Source organism: Salvelinus alpinus, chromosome 7 (assembly GCF_045679555.1).
Source record: "Salvelinus alpinus chromosome 7, SLU_Salpinus.1, whole genome shotgun sequence".
Lineage (NCBI taxonomy): Eukaryota > Metazoa > Chordata > Actinopteri > Salmoniformes > Salmonidae > Salvelinus > Salvelinus alpinus.
In genome coordinates this window covers 40,287,283-40,306,118 of record NC_092092.1, presented here as the reverse complement: position 1 = coordinate 40,306,118, position 18,836 = coordinate 40,287,283, and the positions used below count along the sequence as shown (strand labels likewise).

General features: G+C 44.1%; 1 protein-coding gene across 3 annotated transcripts in view; it reads right to left on the bottom strand.

Moving 5' to 3' along the window:
- Nucleotides 1-18,836, bottom strand: part of LOC139581009 (ETS translocation variant 4-like) — a 42,718-nt gene continuing 23,882 nt past the window's right edge. For all 3 annotated transcript variants that reach the window (XM_071410296.1, XM_071410297.1, XM_071410298.1), the window contains 8 exons: nt 17,746-17,875; nt 15,820-16,020; nt 13,089-13,498; nt 10,672-10,740; nt 9,793-9,840; nt 6,093-6,265; nt 1,872-1,973; nt 1-1,618 (listed from right to left, as the gene is read on the bottom strand). In XM_071410296.1, coding sequence (XP_071266397.1) covers nt 1,391-1,618; nt 1,872-1,973; nt 6,093-6,265; nt 9,793-9,840; nt 10,672-10,740; nt 13,089-13,498; nt 15,820-16,020; nt 17,746-17,875 — 1,361 coding nt within the window. In that variant the 3' untranslated portion in view covers nt 1-1,390. The remainder of the gene's footprint in view (nt 1,619-1,871; nt 1,974-6,092; nt 6,266-9,792; nt 9,841-10,671; nt 10,741-13,088; nt 13,499-15,819; nt 16,021-17,745; nt 17,876-18,836) is intronic.

Here is an 18,836-nt window from a genome sequence, read left to right as displayed (position 1 = left end):
TTTAACGTTTAAGAAGGCACATGTTTATTAAGATGCATTCCAGGTGAGTACCTCATGAAGCTGGTTGAGAGAATGTCAAGAGTGCAAAGCTGTCATCAAGGCAAAGGATGGCTATTTTATTTGTTTAACACTTTTTTGTTTACTACATGATTCCATATGTTATTTCATGTCTTCACTATTACTCTACAATGTAGAAAATAGTAAAAAATAAAGAAAAACCCTTGAATGAGTAGGTGTTCTAAAACTTTTGACCAGTAGTGTGTCTGTTTTTTTACATTTTTAATACATTTGCAAACATTTCTAAAAACATGTTTTTGCTTTGTCATTATGGGGTATTGTGTGTAGATTAATGAGGAAAACATTTAAGTATTTTTAGATTAAGGCTGTAATGTAACAAAGTGGAAAAGGGGTCTGAATACTTTACGAATGCACTGTATTAGGAGCAGAACATTCTGACCTATAAGAACCTTCGTAGTAATCATGTTTCCTAGTTCACATAAGGTGTGACCACTGATAATGTCAGCATGTGAGGTCGGAAATGCATGTGCTCTTTTGTCAACGACTTTGGGAAAATCTCAATTGCATACTCCTCGCGTACTCCCCTCAAAACCCATTGGATGAGAAAGCCAGAGGAGAGAGGACGCGAGGAGTATGCAATTGAGAGTCTCCCATAGGCTGAAGTTTGATTAACTGATTTTCGTGCTCATGATTTATACTGTAAATTACTCCATGCGTTGAAATAACACCCCTTCTCCCTCTGTGTAGCCATTCCAAATCTGTCACAATGTTATCAGAGAAAGAATATATGTCTTGGCACATAGTAGTAGTAATATTGTGTCTTTTATTAAGCAATCTCTCTAACCACAGTCATGTGTATGGATTAAATAGGCCTCAGAAGTGAGAGGAATGCAGCTCTTAAACTCAAAGAAACACCATAGCCTTTTTATATACAAGTGGATGGGGTGGGCATGTGCAATAGGTGCAGGGGCCGGGGTAGGCAACTAGATTAGATTCAGCCACGGGCTGATTTTTTCCGGAGCGGATGGTCGGGGGGGCCGGAACATAATAATTTGTACACTGCAAATTGACCACAACTAAGCCCAAAAAGAGATTGTATTTGAAAAAAAAAAAACTTTCATACCTTGATTACACTATCATACCTTGAGACATTATCACCTCTTTTTTTGGGGGGGGGGAATACTTGGGAACAAATGTCCTAAATTAAACAAATGTTGGGCTGAATTCCTGGTGATTTTAGGCTTTGACAAAACGAAAACCCCAAAACTTTTGGCCCCCCCTCAACAAAAAAAAACGCTTGTCGGTCGGTTTTGGCCCACGGGCCGCCTGTTGCCAACCCCCGACAGAGAGGATAGGGGGTGGGGTGGTGGCATTAGTACATGTAACCTTTGGAGTATGGCTGGGCGCCCATGTTTGGTGGGGCTTGTTCAGTGGGGTAGGAGGCCCCCTCGTCCATGTGGGACAGGGGCACAGTGTCCTCCTCGTTGACGTAGCGCTCAAACTCTGCCTTCAGGCTGGGCCGCTGGTTGTCGGGGAAGGCCAGAGAGATGAGAGCCTCGGGCTCGCACACAAACTTGTAAACATAGCGCTCCCCTGCCACCTGGAAATACGAAGGAAAGGAATTCCTTTGTTAGATATGCTCATTAGTCGGTGTCGTTATACTAATGCAAGTGTCGAACAAATCTAATCAAATGAATCAGATATACACATTAGCCATTTTAATGTAAAACATTGCTTCTGAATTAAATGGAAGAGCCAACCATATGATAGGCAGACCCATCGCTCTGAGACACATTTGAACTACTGAATAAAGCATATTGTACAGCTAGGTTTATAAATGCCTTAGTTTGTACCTTCTGCATAATTCCCTTCTCGTAGTAATAACGCAGAGAGCGACTGAGCTTGTCATAGTTCATGGCTGGACGGTTCTTCTGCATGCCCCAGAGCCTGGCCACCTGAGGAGAGATGGAACGAGGGAGGGAGAAGAGCAAGAGGTGGTTACATCTGGGACTGTTCAGCTCCAGGCCCTCTGCTCTTCACGGGTGAATGAACACACATTAAAGGAGACAAAGTTTTTAGCATCTGCCAAAGAACACTCCTATCATATTATTTTATGGATTAAGGTCAGATGGAGTGAGGACTTGCTCTCTGGAGCAGTGTTTCCCTATATTAATTTAGCAGGGGCGGCACACCGCTGCTTAATTGTTGCCCCCTCTGCCCAATTTTTTGTGGGGGCTATATATGTATTTTTGCGGAGACGCACTTTTAAATGGATAGTCGTTGGCTCAATGACTGGAAGTCTATGGGAACAGCTAGCATGTCATTTCGCAATGGAATAGCTAGCATATAACTGTGCTAACGCTCGTAGTAATGTTAGCCTCCCCCGGCCGCTACCCTTGCCACCACTGCAGAAACAAATCCTAGGGGAAAAGCTGCTGGAGCCAATAGGAATGAATTACAAAAAATTTGCCTTGGAGGGAACAACACCTTTTTTCTTCCTTCTGCCTGCAAATCTCCAATGCCACCACTAGGGGAGCCTCGGTGACCAGTTTTGAGGCTCTTTCTCTGAGCTAACTGGCTCGTCATATCAAAAGTCCCCACATGTGGATTCACTTCCTTTTTATATAACCCATCACCACTTTTTAATGCAACCAGAGTCCCACAGTGTGCGCAGTGAAATGAGCCTGGTGCCAGGTTGTCATAGAGGCAGCATCGTGAAATATTGTCTCAACCTCAAGTTGAACTCCCCACTGACAGCCTGCTAATTCCGATACCTACGAAATGTCTCGCACATCTCCAAACGAGACCAGAATGGAACCGCGTGTTGATGACAAACAGCCTGGTCACTATAGGAAGACTTGAGTGTAGATAGAGGACACGTAGAGAAGGCGTAGTAGACTCCTGACTTAGGGGTTTAGGGAATGCTGATTTCCCTGAGCAGACTACTCTCTCTGATCCTGAGTGGACACTCAACCTTAGCTGCTCTTGTAGTATGAATTATTTATGTACAGTAGCCAGATAATGGAAGTATCATTGTATCAGAATGTTTTATAAATGTCTTGTAAATTCAGTCATCTGTTTTGAATAAACTTCAAGTCAACAGCTCAACTTCAAAAGCATCTCTCAACCAGTCCATTTATTTATAGGTGATATGGAGTGAATATGAGGTGGTGGAGCTCATCTTCCATTTTGTGTGTGTGTATCTCCTGTTATTACGTGTGGTAAATAATGCATGGAGGTTAATGGGTAACTGGCAGTTTAGATCAGTGCATGGCCCCGGAGATGGTTTCGAAGGGTGGAGGGGGGAGCAATCTCAAACATTGAAACCTTATTCTAGAGAATGCTCAATCAGCGTTAAAGGGGCAATCAGTGCTTGAAACAATAACAAAGTGTACTCCTCTCCCCTGTTTTGGTAAAAAAAAAGCTGGGGTTGGAGAAATCCAACCACTCTCAAATTCATAGACAGAGCTATGATATCAAAATGATAGTGTTAGCCACGTTTTGAGGCTATAGACCCACATTAAAAAATACTACAGTTTACTATAGAATACTACAGTACTTACTATAGAATTATGTAGTAAACTGTAGAATACTATACTAAACACTAGTATACCTATAACATGTGTAGTACTTACTAGAGAATGTTGTAGTATACTGTAGAATACTAGAATACTATAGTAAATACTACTTACCACAAAAACACTACAGTAATGTTTGCAGAAACACTACAGTAAATCCTACAGTAATGTCTGCAAAAACACTACAGTATTTCATTTGCATATACCCTGCCCATTCCCCGCCCCATATCCAAATTTGTGCCACCCATAAGTGAGAACATTTACATTTACATTTAAGTCATTTAGCAGACGCTCTTATCCAGAGCGACTTACCTAAATGCCAATAACATACCATATATTGTGTTCCCTACAGGTTATCAAAAGAGCAAGAGCTCTGAACTGTCCGTTTAGACTTAAGTTCTACCCAGCTACAGATTGGGAAAATTTGCTCTTTCAAGTATTTTGTCCAGTAGGTTTTCTTCGCCATGTCAAAGATAATAAAACAAAAACACTAGTAAATACTACAGTAATGTCAGCAAAAACTCTACAGCAAGTACTACAGTATACTATAATACACTATAGTATATACAGTGCCTTCAGAAAGTATTCATACCACTTGACTTATTCCACATGTTTGGTGTTACAGCCTGAACTCCCCCCAAAATGTGTCACCCGTCTACACACGTTACCCCATAATGACAGAGAACATGTTTTTATACATTTTTGCTAATTTATTGAAAATGAAATGCAGAAATATAAATATTCATACCCATTTGCTCTAATGCTCATAATTCCTTTGATCATCCTTAAGATGTCACTACAACTTGATTGGAGTCCACCTGTGGCCAATTCAATTGTTTGAACATGTTTCAGAAAGAAACACCTGCCTATATAAAACCCCACAGTTGACAGTGCATGTCAGAGCAGAGACTATACCATGAATTCCAAGAAGGTGTTTGTAGATCTCCGAGATAGAATTGTGATGAGACACACTGTATATCCTTGGTCCTTCGTACAAAATGAATTGGCTGAGATGGGAGAACTTGCCAGAAGGAAAACAATCTCTAAAGCACTTCACCAATCTGGGCTTTATGGGAGAACGGCCAGATGGAAGCCACCCCTGAGGAAAAAGGTACATGAGCACGCCTGGAGTTTGCAAAAAGGCACGTGAAAGACTGAGAGCATAAGCTAAAAGAAGCGCCCACCTAACACCATCCCTACCGTGAAGCATGGTGGTTTCAGCACCATGCTATGGGGATGCTTTTCGACTGCAAGGACTGGGAGACTGGTAAGGATAGAGGGATCAATGAATGGAGCCAAATACAGGTAAACCCTGGATGAGAACCTGCTTCAGAGTGCAAATGACCTAAGACTGGGGCGAAGATTTACTTTCCAACAGGACAATGACCCCATGCATACAGCCAGCAAATCTGGAATGATTTCAGAACAAGTATGTGAAAGTCTATGGTGGCCCGGAATTGAAAATCTGTGGAAAGACTTGAAGATTGCTGTTCACCACCGTTCCCCATCTAACGTAACAGAGCTTGAGAAAATCTGTTAACATTTCTAAAAACATGTTTTCACTTTGTCATTATGGGGTATTGTGTGTAGATGGGTGAGATTTTTTAAAATCTATTTTGAATTCAGGCTGTAACAAAACTGTGGAATAAGTCAAGTGATATGAATACCTTCGGAAGGCGCTGTACTACAGTTTTTTTCTTACTACAGTATTTATACTGAACAGAAATATAAATGCAACATGTAAAGTGTTGGTCCCATGTTTCTTGATCTGAAATAAAAGATCCCAGAAATGTTCCATATGCTCAAAAAGCTAATTTCTCTCAAATGTTGTGCACACATTTGTTTATGTCCCTGTTAGTGAGCATTTCTCCTTTGCCAAGATAATAATGTATTTTTTTGTTCAGTATATATTCTAGTAAACTGTAAATACTACAGTAAAGTCTGTAAAAACACTACAGTGAATAATACTATGGTATTTAAACATTGTATACGCTAGTATTTTTTTCATGTGGGTAGTGTTTTTAACATTTTTACATTTACAGTGTTTACAAACATTGGAGTAAAACAGGCTTGTATTTTGGGTTCTGATGTGGTACGACAGTTGAACTAAGCTCATGAGGCGTTTATAAGTTAAATTATTCAAGACTCAATGGGTCCATATTCATTTATAAGTCCAGAAAGGAATGTAGCAACTGCAGATTGCCCCTTTAAATACCTCTTACGTCTGACACTGCAGCACATACTTCTAATGGTTAAGCCTATAATGTTTCTGAACAAAGAGCAAAGATCCCAAATTGGGAGATGCCATTACAAGGCACAATCCGCATTAAATACCTCTTATGTCTGTCTCTGACCTCCCAAACAAGCGAACTTAGCCTTGTTCTAACAATTCTTTCCAAACAGGACATGATACATTTTGTTACTGTAGATATAGCTCCACTAGAGATGTCCTTACTGTAGTTACTCTAGATCTTCGACTTGTAGGTTGGGCCTTACCTCCTCAGGCTCGATGAGTTTGAACTCCATGCCGCGGCCGGTCCAGGCGATAAAGTGGGCGTTGCCCGGGTCATCCAGCAGGGCCACCAGGAACTGCCAGAGTTGCAGGGATCCCCGGCGCTGGTAGGGGGCCCCATCACGAAACACGCTACCCCCCTCCTGCTTCACCTCACCTGGAGAGGATAGGGACACCGGAGGTTGGACTAGGCTGTAGGCTCAGGCTGGTTTAAGGAAGTAGGCAGCTACCATTGACATAGGACCACTACTAACAAGCATGGTAATGTGGGCAAAGCTTGTTTACCATTACTAATAGGATATGGATAAGACTGTCATTTTGGGTTGAGTCCAATCAATGGCTGTCTTGACATGCTTAAGACACTGTAGTAACTGCAACCATGTGAGGGATAGTTGATAAGTTGATTATCTTGAGAGTCAGGGAATGGTGCGGATGAGTACCATGATGGTGCATTTCCACTGAGGATTTACCTCAGTGTTTTATCCTATTTTTTGGGGTTTCCATCTATGCGGGCCGGTACCCGTGTCTCACTGGGTCACGGTTCCGGCGGACCTGCTCTGACTTCAAGGCAAGGCCCTGGGTACTTTTCAGCTTTCATTTACATAGCAGCGGCTAACTGTGAACTTTATTCAACACCTTCTCACAAAGCAACAGTCTTGAATGATGCGGAGGTTGTTGCTTCTGCTCGCCGCGAGTCTTTAGTTTGCCACCAATGCTCCTTATAGGACACATCACTGCACTCTATACTCCTCTGTTAACTGGTCATCTCTGTATACCCGTCGCAAGACCCACCGGTTGATGCTTATTTATAAAACCCTCTTAGGCCTCACTCCCCCCTATCTGAGATAGCTACTGCAGCCCTCATCCTCCACACACAACACCCGTTCTGCCAGTCACATTCTGTTGAAGGTCCCCGAAGCACACACATCCCTGGGTCGCTGCAGCTAGCGACTGGAACGAGCTGCAACAAACACTCAAACTGGACAGTTTTGTCTCAATCTCTTCATTCAAAGACTGAATCATGGACACTTTTACTGACAGTTGTGGCTGCTTTGTGTGATGTATTGTTGTCTCTACCTTCTTGACCTTTGTGCTGTTGACTGTGCCCAATAATGTTTGTACCATGTTTTGTGCTGCTACCATGCTGTGTTGCTACCATGTTGTTGTTATGTTGTGTTGCTACCATGCTGTGTTGCTACCATGTTGTTGTTATGTTGTGTTGCTACCATGCTGTGTTGTCTTGTGTTGCTGCCTTGCTATGTTGTTGTCTTATATCTCTCTTTATGTAGTGTTGTGTTGTCTCGTTGAGATCTTTTGTCTTATATTTATATTGTATATACAGTGGGGCAAAAAAGTATTTAGTCAGCCACCAATTGTGCAAGTTCTCCCACTTAAAAATATGAGAGAGGCCTGTAATTTTCATCATAGGTACACTTCAACTATGACAGACAAAATTAGAAAAAAAAATCCAGAAAATCACATTGTAGGATTTTTTATGAATTTATTTGCAAATTATGGTGGAAAATAAGTATTTGGTCAATAACAAAAGTTTATCTCAATAGTTTGTTATATACCCTTTGTTGGCAATGACAGAGGTCAAACATTTTCTGTAAGTCTTCACAAGGTTTTCACACACTGTTGCTGTTATTTTGGCCCATTCCTCCATGCAGATCTCCTCTAGAGCAGTGATGTTTTGGGGCTGTTGCTGGGCAACACGGACTTTCAACTCCCTCCAAAGATTTTCTATGGGGTTGAGATCTGGAGACTGGCTAGGCCACTCCAGGACCTTGAAATGCTTCTTACGAAGCCACTCCTTCGTTGTCCGGGCGGTGTGTTTGGGATCATTGTCATGCTGAAAGACCCAACCACGTTTCATCTTCAATGCCGTTGCTGATGGAAGGAGGTTTTCACTCAAAATCTCACGATACATGGCCCCATTCATTCTTTCCTTTACATGGATCAGTCGTCCTGGTCCCTTTGCAGAAAAACAGCCCCAAAGCATGATGTTTCCACCCCCATGCTTCACAGTAGGTATGGTGTTCTTTGGATGCAACTCAGCATTCTTTGTCCTCCAAACACGACGAGTTGAGTTTTTACCAAAAAGTTATATTTTGGTTTCATCTGACCATATGACATTCTCCCAATCTTCTTCTGGATCATCCAAATGCTCTCTAGCAAACTTCAGACGGGCCTGGACATGTACTGACTTAAGCAGGGGGACACGTCTGGCACTGCAGGATTTGAGTCCCTGGCGGCGTAGTGTGTTACTGATGGTAGGCTTTGTTACTTTGGTCCCAGCTCTCTGCAGGTCATTCACTAGGTCCCCCCGTGTGGTTCTGGGATTTTTGCTCACCGTTCTTGTGATCATTTTGACCCCACGGGGTGAGATCTTGCGTGGAGCCCCAGATCGAGGGAGATTATCAGTGGTCTTGTATGTCTTCCATTTCCTAATAATTGCTCCCACAGTTGATTTCTTCAAACCAAGCTGCTTACCTATTGCAGATTCAGTCTTCCCAGCCTGGTGCAGGTCTACAATTTTGTTTCTGGTTTCCTTTGACAGCTCTTTGGTCTTGGCCATAGTGGAGTTTGGAGTGTGACTGTTTGAGGTTGTGGACAGGTGTCTTTTATACTGATAACAAGTTCAAACAAGTGCCATTAATACAGGTAACGAGTGGAGGACAGAGGAGCCTCTTAAAGAAGAAGTTACACGTCTGTGAGAGCCAGAAATCTTGCTTGTTTGTAGGTGACCAAATACTTATTTTCCACCATAATTTGCAAATAAATTCATTAAAAATCCTACAATGTGATTTTCTGGATTTTTTTTTCTCATTTTGTCTGTCATAGTTGAAGTGTACCTATGATGAAAATTACAGGCCTCTCTCATATTTTTAAGTGGGAGAACTTGCACAATTGGTGGCTGACTAAATACTTTTTTGCCCCACTGTATGTTTTTAATAATCCCAGCCCCCCGTCCCAGCAGGAGGCCTTTTGCCTTTTGGTAGGCCGTCATTGTAAATAAGAATATGTTCTTTACTGACTTGCCTAGTTAAATAAAATAAATAAAAAGTGTCACACTCCTGATGGAAACACAATAACACTAGAGGCAACATTAACATAAAACAGTGGTGACCCACTGGTGGGGGGGTAAGTCTAATTGGATAAGCACCGTATGTGTGGGAACTTGGGGCAAGCCGCTGTAAGTAAATGGTGCTCTAACTCAGTGTGTTTCGCTGGTTCAACCTGTGCAGTAGCCCTCAGGCTCTCCCCTCACGTCAATCACCCCCCAGCGCACAATGGGAAACTGACTGTCACCTTGCTCTCCATGACACAGGAGCCTGGTCCCTACCTCACGTACGGGGAAACAAAACCCGCTAACTCAGCTCCAACCAAGAGCCTGTCACGCAACAAAAAAAAACTCTAAAGCTTATTGTTCAGTCAGCGACACTCTATCTGATACTATTGGCACTTATAGTGTGCTGATACCAAACGGAGAGACACGTGATTTGATTGAATGGATTCTGTTTCTCTCCTATGGAGAACGGACAGTGGACACCCTCAGTGCCATCACCCATAACCATTATCTGATCTCAGTGACACCTATTGAAGTGGATTGGAGTGTGCGAGTTTTAGGCTCTGTGTCTTGAGCTGACTTCTGGACAGTAGATAGCAAGTTGTAAGGCTCACCTTCGAATTTCTCCGGAACGACACAGGAGTCGTTTTCAAAGAGATAGCCTGTAAAACAAGACAGGTGTTATAATTAGTTCTTCAAGTTGTCTTGTGTGGCTTTAACTTGTATGCCGAATCTTGAATCACATCATGGCAAAATGAACGAGTATGAATATGGTGAATTCGCCCATGACACATGTTGAAGTGGTTGAGAGGAGTACACTCTTTATTGGATGTACTTATCCACCTCAACACAAATGAGTAGAGTACTTAGTGAGAAGCGGAGGATTCCTTCATGTGAATATCTCAAAAGGACTCCATCTTCCTTTTGTTTTAATATTTTATTTGAAGTGTTTAATACTCTGATGATCCTTAATAATACAGTCTGTCTTGGGAATGGCTGTTCAAGTGTAGTTCCTGAGTTCTCACTCATTGAAGAAATGATCCTGGACAATAGCTAGAATGGTGTGACAAACAAAGGGAGTGAAGAGGAGGAGTGTTTTTCTTTTCTCAAGGAAAAATACACAGGCTTTTTCCAGTAGAAATGTTTATCCAGAGATCCTTGAGGCAGGAAAAGGCCAGAGCCTCTGCCAATGGAAACATAGCGACACCTCCGGTTAGCCAATGGAAATACGGACACTGGGCTGGTTAGCCTATGACCGCAATGCTACAACCGGTAGCAAGGCCTCATTTAAATGAAATAAAATGGGAGAGGGAGATTCGGTACATGTAGTATACCCCTCCCATCTATAAGGCATGCATGTAAAAAAAAACATGCTGCAGTCATAATGCATTATAACATTAGTCATACGTGTCTATGAAGTATCTATGAAGGGTTTATACATGCTTCTGACATGTCATTATTCATATAACCTAGTTACCAGAGTTTTTGCTTACCTTCATTGTTGTGCTGGGGGTTGGGGTACCCCTCGCTGTGGTGGTACATTGAAGGACATCCAGGCACGTCTGCAGGACAGAAACACAAGCATACACCTATTGCTCAATGCAGTGTAAACTTTCTCAATGTACAGATGGGTTTTCTTCCTCACTATAAATACCAGGCCAATGTCCACAGGGAGAGAGAGTATTAATGTGCATATTTTGGTTTGATCGCCTCGAGCCCTGCAAGGACAAAACCTTCATTTGTCATAATATCACCTGTCCTCGAAAGTATTTTTAGGCCATGAGTAAGCACCTAGTGAGGAGCAGCAGTATAGTGTAGTACAGTGGTAGAGAATGGTGAGTCTGAGGTGTCAGCACTCTGTCCTTCCACCTGACATTTGTAATACAGGTCAGTAACTGGACACACCCTTACAACCAGCCACACCGCAAATGGACGAGATCTTTGTATATCTATCAATCCCTAATCAAATGTTTTATCACATTTCTATTTCCTGAAGTTGTATAAATTGAAAACCTCTCTAATCAGGGGTGGGTGGTGGATGTTTCTCCTTATTGCTAATGGTTGTGGTCCGGTTGGTGACGACCTGGTCTCATCTCATATACAGTATAGTGTATGTGTGCCTGTGTGAGTGAGTGCATGCACATGCATTGGTGTGTTTGTTTGTATGAGTGGCTGAATGGCAAGAGCAGGCAAGAGTGGGTGAAGCTCTAGTCTCCTGCACCTCAGTAGTGTGGTGAGTTTGGTGACTCACTCCTGGGGAATTCAGTTGCAGTGCTGTGGCTCTGATAAGATGTCACTGGGGGAAATCAGACTCTTCATTCCCGGGCCAGCACTCTATCACACTGTAAATAATATCACTGCCAGCCAGTGATGGGGAGATTTGAGGCGATAGCACCAGTGTCAATTGTGTGCTGGCTGGTGTAGCTAGCTTTTGTAGGCACACATTATTTTACGAGACGAAAATGTAAATGTAAAAAATACTTTATTCGCAAGCCTGAACCATATAACTGCCTAAGGCCTAGTGGCGCATTTATCTATCATTTTTATTTGATTTGGTCACATTAGGACTATGAGGTCCTTGTGATAGAATGTCTGAGCAGGCAAAATAGCTGGCCAGCTCTTATTTGTGGCACAACACTCAGGCAGGCCCACCAGCCCCCTCAACTCCTCCTCCTCCTACCAACAGAGTCCAGTTTATCCACAGACGTCCTTTTTATTTCCTCTAAGACTGTCCGATTCCTTCAAGCACCAAGTTGAACTTTCTGAGCACTGTCCGGCTTCTATCAAAACATAAAAAAGTCCAAAGAATTTAGATCGTCGGTCTTATTGTATTGAGAGGTATGCGGGTTTCAGTGCCGGGAGGCTCACTTTGTAGCTGTGTTTGTCCACTGTGCCCATAAGACCCAAGGGAAACACGACAAAGACAGCTCTGCTCCCAGTTGACTGTCACTTATATGCACAACATCCATGCCGTACGTCACTTATACACCGTATTGCATTTCCAGCCCTTGTGTTTGCATCCTAGCACTGCTTAAAGGGAACCGCCAGGGCTTTGGGGCTGTGCTGTGGTGGTAGGGCTGGTTCTCAGTTTGTTGTTGCCAAGGCCCATAGCTACCCCCACCTTCTCCTTCCCCCTCCCCTCACCCCTCCCCTCCACATCCCAGCCAGTGAGAGGTTCAAGTTACTGCGGCCACGCTCATTTTTCCATTATGAGTTCATCTGCCTGCAGAAAGGAAACCGCTGTTGCAACCCAACACCCCAGAGTGCTCCACTGGGGACTCTAGTCTTTCCAGTGCCCTCCATTTTCTCAATGAAATTCCTCTGCCTTCCTTTCGGTGAGACGAGCGAGCGGCGAGAGGGAGCCGGGAGGAGTGTAGAGGAGGGGGGGAAAAAACTGAATTACAGACAAGAGTCAGAGACCTTTTTTTGCAAAGTGTCAGGGAGTTGAAAGGAGGAGTTTGGAGGTAGAGAGGGGGTAGGGAAAAAGTCTGTTGTAGATATAGAAGTGTCTGTTTTTGGACATTTTGTTTAGAAGGTTAGCCATACACAGGTTGGCTCAAAGGAACTTTTGTAGGACCGAGAGCAAAAGCCACAAAGCAATATGTACATAACATTTCAATGCGTAGGTAATTGGGTTGTATACATCCTACGTCCTACAGAAGGCCTACATGTTCTTTTGAGTGACATAGGATTCGTTTGGGTATGTTTTGCAGTGTTCAGTGTGTTGATTTGTCAGGGAGGAATGATGCTCGGCGACTTCCATTAGAGATGAGCTTCTCTCCAAAAGAAAAACATTAGCTATTCATTATAGATAGACTATTTATACTACAGGGATTGCTGACAGTCAAAACATTCTCATACTGTATCTCTGTCATTCCGCTCTCGGGCCCACCATGATTTAATCACTCACCAGGCTCATAGGTGTAGTCAGTCGGCTCCTGCTTCACCATCATGTGGGCAGGGGGGAACCTGTGAGGATGGGGGTGGGAGTTTTGGGGTTGGTGAGGTGGGTGAGGTCCGTGCCTTGATCCATGCCCTGGCCCAGGCCCGTGTCCTTGTCCTGCCATATGGGCAGCCCTCTCATACAGAGGGTCCAGATACTCCTGCTTGAAGCTCTGCTGCAGGTAGGGCAGACAGGGGTCTGAGTGCTGCCGATGGTAGCCACCCCCACCACCACTACCACCACCTCCACTCGGTCCTCCACCTCCTCCTCCACCGCCACCACCTCCGGCTGGGGCAGGGTGCATTCGCTGGAAGGCCTGCCCTTGAGGGGGGAACCCCGGGGGGCACATGTCTGCTGAGGGGGCCTGATAACTGGAACTGAGAGAAGGGAAGAGAGGGCAATGAAAAACTATCAGTATCAAACTTTAGTTGTCACATGCGCCATATACAACATCGTGAAATGCTTACTTACAAGCCCTTAACCAACAATGCAGTTCAAGAAAGAGTTAAGAAAATATTGACCAAATAAGCTAAAGTAAAAAATAATAAAAGGTAACACAATAAAATAACAATAACGAGGCTATATACAGGGGGTACCGGTACCGAGTCAATGTGCGGGGGTACAGGTTAGTCAAAGTAATTTGTACATGTAGGTAGGGGTAAAGTGACTATGCATAGGTAATAAACAGTGAGTAGCAGTAGTGTAAACACAAATAGGTGGGTGGGAGGTCAATGTAAATAGTCTGGGTGGCCATTTGATTAATTGTTCAGCAGTCTTATGGCTTGTGGGTAGAAACTGTTAAGGAGCCTTTTGGTCCTAGACTTGGCGCTCTGATACTGCTTGCCGTGCGGTAGCAGAGAGAAGAGTCTATGATTTCGGTGACTGGAGTCTTTGACCATCTTTTGGTCTTTCCTCTGACACTGCCTAGTATATAGGTCCTGGATGGCAGGAAGCTTGGCCCCAGTGATGTACTGGGCCGTACACACTACCCTCTGTAGCGCCTTATGGTCAGATGCCGAGCAGTTGCCATACCAGGCGGTGATGCAACCGGTCCGGATGCTCTCGATGGTACAGCTGTAGAACTTTTTGATGATCTGGGGACCCATGCCAAATCTTTTCAGTCTCCTGAGGGGGAAAAGGTGTTGTTGTGCCCACGTCACGACTGTCTTGGTGTGTTTGGGGCATGATAAATCATTGGTGATGTGGACACCAAGGAACTTGAAACTCTCGACTCGCTCCACTACAACCCTGTCGATGTTAATGGGGGCTTGTTCGGCCCGCCTTTTCCTGCAGTCCACGATCAGCTCCTTTGTCTTGCTCATATTGAGGAAGAGGTTGTTGTCCTGGCACCACACTGCCAGGTCTCTGACCTCCTCCCTATAGGCTGTATCATCGTTGTCAGGATTACAGGCCTACCACTGTTGTGTCGTCAGCAAACTTAATGATAGTGTTGGAGTTGGTTGGAGTTGTGTTTGGCGACGCAGTCGTGGGTGAACAGGGAGTACAGGAGGGGACTAAGCACACACCCCTGAGGGGCACCAGTGTTGAGGATTATTGTGGCAGATGTATTGTTGCCTACCCTTACCACCTGGGGGCGGCCCGTCAGGGAGTCCAGAATCCAGTTGCAGAGGAAGGTTAGTCCCAGGGTCCTTAGCTTAGTGATGGGTTTTGTGGGCACTAAGCTAAGGGGTTTGTGTTGAACGCTGAGCTGTAGTCAATGAAAAGCATTCTCACATAGGTGTTCCTTTTGTCCAGGTGGGAAAGGCAAGTGTGGAGTGCGATTGAGATTGCGTCATCTATGGATCTGTTAGGGCGGTATGTGAATTGGAGTGGGTCTAGTGTATCTGGGATGATGCTGTTGATGTGAGCCATGATGTGAGTGCTACAGGGCGGTAATCATTAGGCAGGTTACCTTCGCTACCTTGGGCACAGGGACTATGGTGGTCTACTTGAAACATGTAGGTATTACAGACTCGGTCAGGGAGAGGTTGAAAATGGCAGTTGGTCCATGCATGCTTGGTAATCCATCTGGCCCCGCGGCTTTGTGAATGTTGTTCTGTTTATTAAAGGTATTGCTCACATCGGCTACCGAGAGCGTTATCACACAGTCGTCCGGAACAGCTGGTGCTCTCATTACTTTAGTGTTGCTTGCATTGAAGCGAGCATAAAAGGCATTTAACTCATCTGGTAGGCTCGCGTCACTGGCAGCTCGTGGCTGGGTTTCCCTTTGTAGTCCGCAAAAGTTTTCCAGCACTGCCACATCCGACAAGCGTCAGAGCCGGTGTAGTATGATTCAATCTTAATCCTGTATTGACGCTTTGCCTGTTTGATGGTTTGTCTGAGGGCGTAGCGGGATTTCTTATAAGCGTCCGGATTAGTGTCCCGCTCCTTGAAAGCGGCTGCTCTAGCCTTTAGCTCGATCCGGATGTTGCCTGTAATCCATGGCTTCTGGTTGGGATATGTACGTATGGTCACTGTGGGAACGACGTTGTCAATGCACTTATTGATGAAGCCGATGACTGAGGTGGTATTCTCCTCAATGCTATTGGATGAATCCCGGAACATATTCCAGTCTGTGCTAGCAAAACAGTCTTGTAGCGTAGCATCCACGTCAAAAGCACATTATTATGTCACCCACCAAAGGCATGCACTTTTTTGGCACAAGTTTAAGTATTTCGTACAGTACAGGTAGTAATACCTGGGGTTCATGGGGTAGTTGTTGTGGCTGGGCAGTGGCTGGGAGGTGGCAGGGTGGTTCATGTTGTAGGCCATGTTGTCAGGCCTTCCACCAGCGCCTCCGACTTGCTTGGGGGAGTAATGGTGCTGCATGGGGGACATGGGTGTCCCTTGGGTGCAGGAGCTCTTATTTGGTCCTGCAGCCCTCTTCTGCTCGTAGGCACTGGAAAAAATACACACAAACATGGTTTATGAATCCCAATGTGGTTTATGAGCACTACCATGGCATCAGTAGTAGGCCCTAGCATTAATAATACAGGTCAGTAAGCCAAACTGGGCTTATGGAGGATGGCTGTTTTGTAGTTACTGGCGTTGTGGTCAATAGCTTGTGGTCTAGTCACTCTCTTTGCCGCACTGACTTATGTCCGATAATTGACTGTAATTGGCTGACTAGTGACTTGCTATGGACCGTCTAACTCTAAAATGTTTGTAAACGGGCCATAATTAGCTGTGTACTATACAGTGGCAAGACAAACTATGTGAACCCTTTGGAATTACCTGGATTTTTGCATAAATTGGTCATCAAATTTGATCTGACCTTCATCTAAGTCACAACAATAGACAAACATAGTGTGCTTAAACTAATAACACACAAATTATTTTATTTTTCTTGTCTATATTGAATACATAATTTAAATATTTACAGTGCAGGGTGGGAAAAGTATGTGAACTCTTGGATTTAATAACTGGTTGACCCTCCTTTGGCAGCAATAAACTCAACCAAACGTTTTCTGTAGATGCGGATCAGGAATTTTGGACCATTCATCTTCACAAAACTGTTTCAGTTCAGCAATATTCATAGGATGTCTCGTGTGAACCACTCTCGAGGTCATGCCACAGCATTTTAAATTGGGTTGAGGTTAGGACTGACTGGGCCACTCCAGAAGGCACATTTTCTTCTGTTGAAGCCATTCTGTTGATGATCTCCTTCTGTTGCATCACCCAACTTCTGTTGAGCTTCAATTGGCAGACAGATAGCCTTCCATTCACCTGCAAAATGTCTTGATAAATTTGGAAATTCATTTTTCCGTCGATGATAGCAAGCTGTCCAGGCCCTGCAGCCCAAAACCACGATACTCCCTCCACCATACTCCACCACAGAATATGTTGCCAGTAGCGCTGTGGAACATCCAGGTGCTCTTTTGCGAACTTCAGACGTGCAGCAATGGTTTTTTTGGACAGCAGTGGCTTCTTCAGTGGTGTTCTCCTATGAACACCATTCTTGTTTAGTGTTTTACGTATCTTAGACTCATCAACAGAGATGTTAGCATGTTCCAGATATTTCTGTAAGTCTTTTTAGCTGACACTCTAGGATTCTACTTAACCTCGTTGAGCATTCTGCATACTTTCTCTATTTATAGACAATTTGTCTTACCGTGGACTGAGGAACATCAAGGCTTTTAGAGATAATTTTGTAACCCTTTCCAGCTTTATGCAAGTCAACAATTCTTCATCTTAGGTCTTCTGAGTTCTCTTTTGTTCGAGGCATGGTTCACATCAGGCAATGCTTCTTGTGAATAGCAAACTTACATTTTGTGAGTGTTTTTTTATAGGGCAAGGCAGCTCTAACCAACATCTCCAATCTCGTCTCATTGATTGGACTCCAGGTTAGCTGACTCCTGACTCCAATTAGCTTTTGTAAAAGTCATTAAGCTAGGGGTTCACATACTTTTGCCAACCTACACTGTGAATGTTTAAACGATGTGTTCAATATAGACAAGAAAAATATAATAATTTGTGTGTTATTAGTTTATGCACACTGTGTTTGTCTGTTGTTGTGACCAAGATGAAGATCAGATCCAATTGTATGACTAATTTATGCAGAAATCCAGGTAATTCCAAAGGGTTCACATACTTTTTCTTGCCACTGTTGTGCTGACATGGGTACCTGGCGTAAAGGCACTGCTCTCCATTGGGGTAGGTGAAGGTCTGCTTGTGGCTACAGGATTGGCTGGGGTCGGAACCTGGGCTCTGTGGTTCCTTCTTGATGGTGACTGGCGGGCTGTGGAATGCCACCGCTGGAGAAGAACAGAGACAGAAAAGGAGGTTGGCGCACATGGATCATTTTCTTCCCCCCTCTGTGGTGTCGTCAAGCTCAAAAGGCAGAGCAAATACTTCTGTCCACACAGGAATCTCTAATACGAGCCAGAACACTTAGGTGACAGTCAATTGAAAACAAGGGAAGCAGACAGACACATCTAAGCACACGTAAGACACATGTGCGTACACACATTCCTGCAGTTCATTTGGAAGCCGTTGGTGTCCTCGCCCACTTTTGTCCTCTCCTCCAGACACAACACCAGCCATAACATCCTGTGTACCAACACAAAGGCAAGCCAAACCTAAACCACGACACTGGCCAAGACACTGTCTTTGGATGAGCAACAGGCAATGTAACATTTTGGTCAGCATGATGTTCGACTGAGACATAATACATTCTTTATTTCCTTGGCAAACAATGCTATATCATTTTTTGGGTATTTCAGTTTAAGAACTTTCTTCTCCAAAGGGAAATGGCTAGATAAAAATGTTTTGTCTTGGTTTAGTTCTTCGTTTGCGAACATTCTGAGCTGTTTACCAGACGCTTCTTTTCTGCGGTCTATATATTTTTTTCATGTTCAATCCAAACTCCACCTAAGATGTCTACTGTCTATCAAGCTCCTCTCTTGGTGAGGACCTTTGTCTAAAAGGCCACACAAATCACCAAAAGTGGGGCTTCAAACTGTGCCGAGGCTGTGTTTATTATGTGAGGGGAGGTTTTCACCGACTGTACAGCACAGGATGTTTTTCTGGCCCTGAGAGGGTAAACAGCAGCAGCTGTGCACGTCCAGCTGGGGAGGCCTGTGTTTATGTGTGTGTGTGTGTGTGTGTGTGTGTGTGTGTGTGTGTGTGTGTGTGTGTGTGTGTGTGTGTGTGGTGCTGACAGAACAGGCCCCGCTGAAACCCGACACCAGGTAATTACATACTGTCTGTATCCCA